The 12,566-nt window shown below is 24.4% G+C and overlaps 1 protein-coding gene across 2 annotated transcripts; it reads right to left on the reverse strand.

The window, feature by feature from the left end:
• Nucleotides 1-328: 328 nt before the first annotated feature.
• Nucleotides 329-11,193, reverse strand: LOC113554913 (transportin-1). Of its 2 annotated transcripts, XM_026959011.1 has the most exons (20): nt 10,734-11,192; nt 9,905-9,980; nt 9,475-9,728; nt 9,093-9,226; nt 8,847-8,928; nt 8,632-8,754; nt 8,371-8,550; nt 8,135-8,297; nt 7,912-8,064; nt 7,680-7,852; nt 6,248-6,397; nt 6,010-6,171; nt 5,841-5,948; nt 5,523-5,769; nt 4,083-4,181; nt 2,943-3,038; nt 1,870-1,945; nt 1,480-1,654; nt 1,273-1,389; nt 329-1,200 (listed from the first exon to the last, which is right to left on the reverse strand). In XM_026959011.1, the coding sequence occupies exons 1-19, from the start codon at nt 10,836-10,838 to the stop codon at nt 1,282-1,284; spliced, it is 2,664 nt and encodes an 887-aa protein (XP_026814812.1). In that variant the 5' UTR covers nt 10,839-11,192; the 3' UTR covers nt 329-1,200; nt 1,273-1,281. The 2 variants fall into 2 exon arrangements, 1 of the variants encoding a protein (XP_026814812.1); XR_003405317.1 differs by lacking the exons at nt 329-1,200; nt 1,870-1,945 and having other exon boundaries at nt 1,274-1,389; nt 10,734-11,193.
• Between the last annotated feature and the right edge of the window lie 1,373 nt (nt 11,194-12,566).

Raw genomic sequence — 12,566 nt, forward strand, 5'->3', positions numbered from 1 at the left:
AATACCATAATTATTATTTGTAATAATATGATACTGAATAACTACTAATACAATTTTATACTTTTTATTTAATATGGTTAAGAATTAAGAGACAATTTCTTTTATTCGAAATTGTTAAACCTTACTACAATATACCACAATTGTTATATAACATGAGTTACTATACTATGATTCTAATGTCCATTCTTATATTCAAAAAAAATATAGAATATCAATAATTTGATAACAGATATTATTATAAATCTAATTAACAAGAAACATATTTATTATAGTGAAATACATGAGTATATAAAAATATGCTAATGATTTTATAATAAATAAGATTAAATAGTCTTGAAAATCATATATTGTAATTGTTTACATAAGATCAACTGATTTTGCAATTTGATATATTATGTAAAATTAACAGGCCTTCACATTCAACAAAATTAACTCATAATAGCAAATAATTAATTATCTAATTTATCTAATTTAGTAATAAAATAATAACATTTTGTTTAAAAAAAAAGAAACACAATTATAATGTAGATAATTTACAAAAAAACATCAGACTAGAAACTGATTTAATTATGATGTTAATCAATAGTGAATGATTAGTAAAATATTAAGTAAATTCCAAAATACTTGTTTCCCAAAATGATGGTCATGTTTATAAGGAAAAAGGAAGAGGGATCCACTCTGGAATGTTGGTAATAAAGGAACTTTGAGGAGTTAATGAATAATGGAGGATTAAATTCTATAAGGAATTTAAAAGCCCAAACAAAAAAAGGAATTAACAAATGGGCGACTAGTATTATTCAAGCATTTTGGTTTAATAGGCCTGATTCTACAAAAAAAAAAACCATTATCAAGCATTCTACAAATACAAAATAATTTATAATTGTTTGAGAAAACATAAAAAATACTATTAATAATAATAATAACCAACTGTAGAAGACAAAATAATAATAATAGTTTATAAAATTTGATCATACAAACAGCTGTAGTATCACTCTAAATTGACAAAATAGATGAAATTTGGTTGTGAAAAAATTATCACATAAAACAAAAGAATTTGTTAGGTATTATTGATTTTGTAATAATCCCCCCTCCCTTCCCTCCCGCAGGTCCTACAAGACGAGCCAGGTCTCGGCACGAAGCCTGTTGAAAAAACCCCAAAAGATGCAACGCTGGAATCACCCATGTTGCGCCCCAAATTTCCTAATCAAACAGAAGTAAATTATTAATTATATTTTTAATCCAGGAGAAAAGTTAATAAATAAATATGCTTACAGAGTTGTCTTAGATTCCATATGCAGTTGATAGGCGTTCCTTCAACTGTTGAGGAAATTGATCAGTAAACCTAGTCCAATTTTCTTCTCCAACTTGATTTTTAAATCCATGCAATATCTAAATAACAATAAAATTAAAAGTATTTAACCATAAAAATAAATAATATAAAATAGGAATTTATATAAGTAATAGAAAATAAACAATTACTTTATAAAACATATCCTTTAAGTCCTCTTTAGGATTTATCCACGAAGCAATGGCATCACAGAAGAATATAAAATCTTGAACTACTCCACCAGGATTTAGACTTATCATTTGACACATACCTCTAAATGCACTATCTTTTTCATCATTGTCTCTGATATTGCGTAATGAAGTACACCTAGAATAAAAATAATATTAGCATCGCATAAAAAATAATTTGAAATAATTAGTCATAAATATTTGTTATTAGTAAATAAGATGCACATTTTGTGTCCCCAAACCAATATGTATACAATTAATCAATTAAAATAATAAAATTATAAATATAATAAACAATAAAAATATATTATAAATAAGTAATAAAAAAAGTAAAAAAAAATAATTGGTACACACCACATGCGTACAAACTGTTGTAACAGCGGGGCGACGTCTTGAGGGCACACATAACCTAGTCGGCCGATTGTAATTGCTATAAAAAAAAAAAACAAAAAAAAAACGAAAAAACTAATAAAAAATAAATCCATCAAATAACAAATAAAATAGTAAACCATAATGTATACAAATTTTTTTTTAAAAACAAAATAAAATTAATACACCTAATAAAGACCAAAACTGATATCTATAATCAAAACTTAAGAGAATTAAATAATATTATTTAACATTTATTGAATAATTTTGATTGATAATCTAAAAAGATTATATAAATCAATAATATATCAAAACCAAATTAGTGATTATTATTATCAATATAAAAAGTACATTTAAATAAAATATGCAAAAGAAAAATGTGTTTAAAATTAAATTTTTTTCGTTTGTTTATTACATAGTTAAAATTAATAGGTAATTATCTTATATCTTGAATCTACTATAAACAATTTAAATAATTTATATTTAAAGGGAAAAGTTAGGAATAAATATTATAGTTGTTTGGTTATTTTTATTTTTTTAGTTATTTAAAATACTTATTATACAATATGTATACATATACATGTTGCGTACATATACACACAGTGATTGCATTTAGAAATGGCTATTTCTAAAAATATTTGTCATTAAATTATTTATAAATTTAACAACTCAACTATTACAAAGATAATAATATAATAAATTGAATAATTAGCAAAACTCATTCTTATAATAATTTAAAATTAATTTTAAAAATGTTTGTCTTGTAAAACCATTATAATCACAATAGGTTATATGTTTAATATTCAATGATTTAATAAAAATATGAAGAATATTTAAGTATATTAAGTTAAATAAATAACTTACAAATACAATAAAATACTTTTTTAAGTTTAAATGATTTTAAAAGAAGAATTTGTAGGCTTATAGAGTTCTTCATCACTCATTTGCTAAACTATAATCTATATATTACTTTTATTCTCGAAAAATATTAAGTATAACAAAAATATATTTATTTAATAATTAACAAATTAATTAACTCAGAATTTATCCATATTTACCTGTATTTTCTAGTAGAGTTTTAGGTGTATTTGTTCGATTCATTGTTATTACTAATTGGTTTAAAATTATTGGTACATATGGTTGCATTTCAGTACCTATAGAAATATACAAAAATTTAATGATTATAACCAAACATAAATATTTGCAAAGCATGCTAACCCCTTCCTTTTAACCTTTAGTTATGAATTTACTCAACTTCAAAGTTATAATATTTTTAAGTTTACTTAAAGGCAACACATTTAAGTATGTTAAAAACTTTGAATTTTATGCTATTAAAGAAATGTCATGGGGTGATTCCAACTTTTTTATAAACTACCCTATATATTATATATCATTAAACAAACCAATCTAAAAAAAATGGTGATCCATCTAATTTAAGATTGAAATGAATAAATTTTAAGTTAATTACTGTACATACTAAGGATAATAATATATCATAAAAAATTTAAAATACATAGGATATATGAAAATTATAATAATTAATACAATTGTATAAATATTTTATAATTTAAAAACTATTTGCATGTCCTAAAAACTAAACTAAATATTAAAATATTACATAAATTTTAGGTTTATTATCTAGAATCATTATTAAGAAAAATTTACCTAATAAAATTATGTTTAATAACTCAAAAACTACTTATTGAATTCATAATCAAATGATGATGTACATGTTCACTTTTATTGCAACAGAGCATTTTTGAATTAGTATTAAAAAGAATTAATTTGAAATTATGATTAAAAAACCTGGTATATATTGGTTTGAATAAATTTATTTTAAATGAATAAAAAGGAAGGTTTTGTTGGTTTTTTTAAGTATAACAACTGTAAGATCAAATTGACAACAGTTCATTTTTTTGGATTGTTGTGTAGTTAGGTAATCAAAAATTTTTACTGTGCACTATTTACGGTTGCCTTCGGCACAAAGGGATGGCGTTGCCTCACTCTCTAGATAATAGCATTACCCAAAGAGAGAGGCCCGCTCGTGACCGAGGATTGAACTGGCAACAGTTCACGTTAACAATGCTGCCATATTCCGCTCGGCCAATATATCCCATATATCAATTATTTGTTGGTAAGTTTAATATATTGAAAAATCCTTTATTTATATAACACTTAGTAATAATTCATAAAATTACCCAATTTTACTGCAATCTCTCCTATTGCCCATGTGGCATTATTGCAAACTGAGATGTGATCGGGATTCAAATTTTGAGCTAATATTGGCATGAAATCAGCTGAAAAATTAAAAATATATTATAGGCTTTTGTTAAATTTATAACTTTCTATTAGAAATTTAACTAAGTATAATATAATAATATTATAAAAATTAGGCGAGTCGTCATCATCTATTTCTTCTTATTATTCACTAAACCTTTTATGACGTTTAAAAACTCAAGTACATAACATGGTAACATCCCCATATACTTTAATCAACAGTTTAAAACATTTAATGATTTTTTTAATTTAACAATAAATTTCAAATTAACGTGTTTTCAGTTTTTAAACAGCATAATTTCGGAATTATCGTACTATAGTGTCTGATTCACATAACGCAGAATGCAAACTAAATGACCAAAACAGATAAGTTATAAAATTTAATGCAAAAAGCTTTAAGAGGGGTAAAGCATATCATATTTCAAGAATTAGTGTTTAGGCATTTCATATTGAATGTACATTTTGGCTATATCAGTGTCAATAACTATCTCATCACAAACAACCTATCCTTATCTCAAGAAATTATAGTCCAATAATTTAGTTTTTATTAAACTACACACAATTTCTATCATTAATAGCAATCATTGTAAATGAAAAATGATTTTGAGTGGAGACAATCTAATACTATATTTATATATATATATATATATATGTATATATATTGATATGACTATTAAAATCGTTTATTTTACTTTAAATTATATGAATTTCAAACAACAAAACAAATTGCTAATTTTCAGGTTTTATGAATTTTGTCAAAATTATAACTTTAAATGCTTTTTAAAAATATTATAACTGTAGATTTTTAATATTTTTTAATTGAGAAATTAACATATTATGAGGAGCTTTTCATTTAATTTTTAAGTATTTTTATCCAGGAAATAAATTTTAATTGTCATATATATAAAGAAATTAAAATATACTTAGAAATAGCTCAAAATAGAAGAAATATTTAAAAAATTAAATTGTAAATAAATAACGATAATATAAATGTTTGGTGAAAATTTCAAATATCTACAGTCATTTGTTTTAAAATTTCCCCATTAAAATAAAATAAGTTTTGTCAAAAATTGGATTTGTGTAAAAATTGACTACTTATTGTGAACACAGATTATTGTCAAATCAATGCATTCATCGCTCAGCTCAGAATCTAAAAAACCCCACATAACTTCTCGATAATTGTTCTAACCACTATTCTTTATATTAAAAACTAGTTAGTTAAATGCAATAATGCTGCAAAGCAGCTTATAAATTATAATTAACATTTAATACTAATAATTAACTAATACACCTAAAATATAGTAGGTAATTTAAATTAATTAATCTATTTAAATATAAATGTATATATTAAATCATCATACCTATACAGGGATGTACATGTTGGAAACATGCTTTTGTCAAATCACCCAGAAGAGCAAAAGAACTTTGCCTTACTTCTGCTAATGGATCTTGCATGCACTGATAAAGCAATTGTAATGTATTTGAACCATTTATTAAACTTTCAATAAATGTTGTCAATCCTTCTGCTAAACCTGATAGTAAGTCTAGAGCTACTATCATAAAATCCTTATCTGGTGCATCAAATTGGTCTGGACTTTGAGAGTTTGCCTAATAATAATCACAATATTCAAATAAATATTTAATTTAAAATATAAATAAAACTACAATTTTATACTTACAATATTTTGGTTTAGTGTTTGTTCAACTAGTGAAATACATCTTTTGAACACTGGCTCAGCATATGGCATGAATCCAGATTGTAATGCAGTGGCAACACTAGATAAACACTAAAATCAAAAATAAATAAATCTATTATTTAATATTTTATTAAAATATATATTTACGTACTTCTAATAATGGAAACAGATCTTTATCTTCGTCCTTCAATGCATTCCATTTTTGAATTAATGGAGGCATCAATAAATTAATGAACTCTGGTTTATTTAAATTATGACCAACCGAATCAGCCAATGTTCCAATTGCATCATATAAAATTAGTAAATTTTTATGCTAAAATATAAATTTTAAATGCACATACATTATTTACATTATCATTTAAATAAAACTTCTTTGCATTTTTAATTACTTGATATTTGCTAAAAGCAAACACTAATGTTTCTAATATAAATCCTAAATATGGTACAAGTTCAGTAGTTGCTTCTTCTTCTAATGTAGCAAAAGCAGAGCATGCAGCTTCTTGAACTCTTTTGTTGGGATCCAATATTCGTTTAAGTAACTATAATAAGTTATATAACATATTAATTAATAACAATATTAAAATGCATGTTTCATATAATATTGTCATTTTTTTTATTATAAGTAGTAAAATTATAATATAAACAATTTTATTTTGATATTTGCTGATTTCAAAAACCTAAATTCTCAATATTTTCAGTATTCTAGAATAAATAATTTAAATTTAAATTACAATTTAATATATTTATTCAACAATTATTCAATTATTATTATTATCTTTATATTTACATTATTTTTTTTTTTTAATTCCAACAACTATTGAATCAATTAAACATATTCATAATCAAATATGTGTACATTTAAACCCTTAACTACACGCGCAATTCTTTTTTTCAATTATAACAAGCCTAGAATTACACAGAAATCGATGTCGTATAGTATAATATGTATGTGCTACTAATTGTTTAAAATCTAATTATGATATATAAAAAATATATTGGTGAACGAAACTTTATAAGTAGGTTTTTAAAATTTCATTCACAAATACAAAAAATAATTTGATACGTTGTTTGTGCTGCTTTAACCAACTAATGATGACTGACATGGATTAATAACTATTATATTATAAATAATAAAGAAAGGTTAGATTAGAGGAATAACTAAAAACAAAAAAGTAGAACAAGATAAATAGAAATATTAGTATATAGAGTATACTAGCACCTTTAGTTTGGGGTTAAATTTGAAAAAAGAAAAAAATTCATAAGTTATAAATTATAACAAATCAACATTATAGCATAACATCTTAATTTAAATTTATTTTAAAGTTTAAAATTTGAAAATATAATAAATCAGATTAAATTATAATGTAATCATTTGGAAAATTCAATATAGTAAGTATTCTTCTATAAATTATGTGATTAATACCTAATTATTTTTCCATAATATAAATAGGAATATATTTTTATAATAATAGTTGTCAACTAACTCTCAATTTAAATAACTCAAAGTATTTTCAGTAGTCTTAAACTTATTATAACATTAATCAACCATAATAAAATAAAAAAAGTATTATATATTAATATAAAATTTACTAAAAATATTATTAGTACCATTCTCATCAGCCAAAATTGTTTTATATATACTAACCACATTTAAATTTATTATTTATAACTGTATGTATTTTATGCTGCTTATTAATATGCAAAAATCAGAAGGATTTAATTTCTGTACGAAGCAAGACAATTCATAATTTATCATTTAATACTTTTTGAACACACACATTTAATTGATACTTGATTTTACAAATAATCTAATATACTTACTTCTTGCATCATTGATTTTAAATATAGTTCATGTGGTTGACTAACAACCCAGTGGCAATAACGAGAGAGTGTCCAACAAATGATAGCTCGAACTAATGCTTTTTTGTCACTCAAATGATTAATCATGTATGGTATAAGTTCATTTAAATGTGGGATCATACCATTCATACATCCTATGTTAATATTTCAATAATTAATATGTTTCATTTCGAAAAACTTATTTAAATTTTACCTTCAGCGATAGCTCCTAAAGCTAAGATTCCAGATTCTTTGACTTCCCATTCAGTAGACGAAAGTGTTTCTTTTAAAATAGGCATAAGTATTGGAAGAATATCTTCTTTAAATACATTAGCTAATACATCTAAAGCAGCAGCACTACATTTTCCTAAATTAAGAAAATTATAATTAATTAAACAATAAATAGTAGTTTTTATAATAATAATTCAAAAACCCACTTAAGTTCCAATCAGATAAACTGCTATCATCTCCTAAATTATCATCATCATCTTCTTCGTCATTATTATCTTCTTCATTACCATGTGTGTTACGTGACTTATGAAATCTAGGACGAATATCTTCTTCACGATCAGGAACATTTTCATCTTCTTCAACATCACCCTGAATAATAAATAATACGTCATATTAGAATTAAAAATATAAGTTATAAACTTAAATTTATATAAGAATTAACCTTTAATAAAATTATATCTATTTCTGAGTATCGCATTCCATTAACAAGAATAGGTACTAGTCTAGGTAAATATGGTGTAAGTGCTTCTTTACATATTTGTTGGTCAGCAATTGATAGCCAAAACTCACATGCTTCTAATGCAACATTTTCATCTGGATCTTGGGTTCTTAACAACATATACTAAACAAAAGTACATAAATAGATAAGTTATAGTTATTATTTTTAAATAATATTAAAAACATATTTATCTTATTTACTAACCTCAATTATATCATGTAAATGGGGAAGTAATCGATCCATTCTTACTTCTAGAAGCATAACAATAGCTCTACACACATTTTTTCTAACATCTGCTTCATCGTCAACAGCCAAATGAAATAAATTCTAAAACAATATATTTATACATATTATTAATTATTATGTATCACATTATGTTTTTAGATATGACTTATAACATTATTAAAATTAAATATTACCTCTAAAAACATATCAATGTGATTCATTAAAGAAGGTGTTTTCTGAACAATAAACTGATTTACACATCCAATTGCATGTGATCTAGATAGATATTTTATAGTATAAAAATAACATTAAAATACAAAAATAATAAAATACTTTATTATATTATATATTATAATAAGTGAATAATTAATTATTAAGCTGTTATCTTTACTAATAAAATACAAAATAATATTTAATTAAAAAAATACAATAAATCTTACCTAATTTTTGGACTTGAATGTTTAAAAAATTGTAAAAACTTTGGAATGAGAATATCAAGCGGTTTGTTTTGTCGATCATCTTCTAAATATTCAGATGAATCTTCACATATCTTTTGCAAAGCTCCAAAAGCACCCTATTATAAACCAAGAAAAATATTAAAATTAGTCAGAGTATATTAAACTTTAAAATTAAATAATTAATTTTATTTTATTTTTATTATGAAAATAATGATTTTATGATTTCATTATTTATTATTAAAATAATGTTAAGAATAAGTTATAACCAAAAAAAAAACACACATCTTCGTCATCTCTGATTATAATATGTATCAAACTTATTTTAAAATAAATCTAAATGAATAAATTTAAAAGAAGTAAGTACCTCGCAAACATTATAATCTGCAGAATCAAGCATTTGACAAAGGGCAGGTAAAAGTTCAGGCCATGTGTTGATACCACGGGATGCTATTGTTGTGATTAAAATGCCAACAGTTGCTCTTATTAAAGCTGAAGTATCTCCAACTGCAGTTAGACATTCAGACTTTACAAACTCTGTAACTGTAGGAGGTAAATTTTCATAGTGACTCTTGATATTGTTCTTCAATATCAAACCACTTAATGACCGTGTAGGTTCATCTAAAAAAACAAATAACTATTATTTACTAATCTAATATAATAAAATCATAAATCAAGTACCTGAATAATACAGAAAACAAATTAATAAAAATCAAATATAGAAATAAATAAATCTAGAATATTTATTCCCAAATTAAAAATTATATTCTAGTTAAAATTAAAAAAAATGTATATACCTTCAGAAGTAAGTTTTGTCAGTACAAATATCAAATAATTGTTGAAGTCTGTTACTTGATTTAGTTCTTCCAATTTCTGGATTATTTTATTAAAGAAATTTTCTTATTGGTTTAAATCAATTATTTAAAAACCAATTAAATTATTCAAATTATAGAATAATTAAATAAAATATAATTGTTGTACTAAGTGCATAAACATTTAAAATAGTTCATTAGTAATAAAACTACTGTATATTATATTCAACTAAATAAATTATTACAATTACAGCAGACTGATTGAATGATTTTTATACATTAATTCATTAAATAATACTTTATATTTATAACTTTTAAAAAAAATGCCATATTATTTTAATAAATAATAAACATTTATATTCTTATTTTTCTTTTCAATAATTTATATACTTGTTATATTATAAATTTAATTGTTGTGGCAAACTAAATGTTATTAAAAGTTTGTTAACTACATAACATTTTTTTAGATATAAAACAATAAATATCAATTAATAGATAGTAAAGAAGTAACTATTTAAGGTCAGAGGTAAAGCTATTGCAATACATCAAGTGTATTGGGCGATGAGGACACCACTTTCCCAAAGCCACTCAAACTTATAGTACTAAGTGTCCCTCTAGGACACTTCATTATTAATAAAAAAAAATTAATTAGGTAGGTAGTTGCAAAAGTAAAAAATTCTGCTATTGGACGAAATATCATCATATGACTTAATTCAAAATGTAAAAAACTTTTAAACAGGTGGTTATACTTAATTCATCACACTCAATATACAAACTTGACAGTGAATGAAAACATGTTATATAAAAAGGATACTTGTTGTACAGTCCGTTGTATAACCGTGTCGGGTGACTGGGATTCTTTAAGCAGCTGAATGATTTGCCGTAATCCCTCTTCTTGCGGTTGCCAGGCCATTATCATGCTAACGCCAAATTTTCAGGAAATCCCGTCGGTCAGTGAAATTTAGTTAAAAAAAACTGCGAGAAAAAAGCGTGTCGATGACAATACTAATAATTATATTTGTAGATTATTTTGTTTTATATTATAGTCCGTGTGAGCGGAATATCGAAGATACTATCGTAATGTCGTGAATAGTCTATTCGTACGAATTATTAATATTGAATAATTATATATAATACATATATATATATATATATAAGATAAAGGCAAAAGTATGTTAAATAAAACGGGACTATGACTGACGACTGCGAACACGGCAAAAAATTAACAGCAGACGAAATATCGAAGCTCGAAAATCGACCGTATAGCGAATGTGTTACGATAAAACTCGTAAAGTCGATAAGCAGTTAGCACATACACATTTGATGTTATTTTTTTCACTCTTTTAACGCAGTTCCGTCTCACTCACACTAGTAACGATTAGTACGAGCCGACTCATCGATGACACGCGTAACATAACCGGCATCTCGTCAACGATGTACGACGGAAAGCGCGCGCAATTCAAACACACACGGCCGTTGATAGATTAGAAATTAAATATCGTAATGCATTTTCCGTTTTAAATCAATCGTGTACGATTCCAACGACATAATTTCATCATTTTCACTATTTGCTTTTATTTTCGACGAAACTAAGGTCAGGACACTCTATGTTGGCTATTTCCGTGCGCAAAATAAATTAGAATTTATGCGTAGCTTTTGAATACCTTATATTACATACCTACTAATTTGGTCAATTACTAGTGTTACTTTACCTAAATATAACTTAACCTAAGGCGACAAGCCTCTTTCTCTGAGATTTTAACAATACATAATAACTAAAAAGTAAAAAAAATAATTAATAAAACCGTTTCTAAACACACAACCAGCTTTGAAGATTAGTTTTGAAAAGCACCTCAATATTTTGATATTATAAAAATAAAAATGAACAAATATTTGAAAATAATATCAAAATTAAAATATAAACCTGTATAATATCTTTTCGAAATAAATAGCTTTAACAAATATTTGTTTCTATTGAAATTATTGAAAGACCTGAAAATTGTTTATAACTACCTTATGCCTACCTATTCAAATAGGATTTATTGATTTAAACTTTGAAAAAATCTTCAGAAATTTTGTATATTTCGTGATTGCTGGAATTGACAGTTTCAATGGTTGACTTATAAGTAAATTGAAATTGATATTGGCTGATTTATATTTTTTAAATATTTTTTCAATTTTAATAAGTTATATAGGTATACCTAATATATATTATATTGGTACATATAAAGGAAACAGCCAAGCAGGTAGGTACTGTATTTGATGCATAAAATCTACTGTAAACCATCTTTAATCAACATCTTCATCTTTTTCATTTTTTCTTTATTTTTATACCTATTAGCTTTTTATATATAAAAGCAAAAAATACGTAGAATTTAAATTGCAGACCACACCTGAACACGACTTAATTATTGATCAAGCAACTACTAAGAAAGTTGGGTGACAGCGAGGTTAGGTAAACAATATGTTGGTCCCCCATTCATAAAAAGTTAATTAAGGTTAAAGAGACATAGGTTGTACATTTTTAATGTTGATTGCTAAATACCAGTACAAGTTTGAAGTCTAAGTTGGGAGGTCAACTTCACGGACCTGTATTCTACATTTTTATAAATTTACTGCTCAAGAGCAACATCTTGATCTTAAATAC

Source organism: Rhopalosiphum maidis, chromosome 2 (genome assembly GCF_003676215.2).
Source record: "Rhopalosiphum maidis isolate BTI-1 chromosome 2, ASM367621v3, whole genome shotgun sequence".
In the NCBI taxonomy this organism is placed as follows: Eukaryota; Metazoa; Arthropoda; class Insecta; order Hemiptera; family Aphididae; genus Rhopalosiphum; species Rhopalosiphum maidis.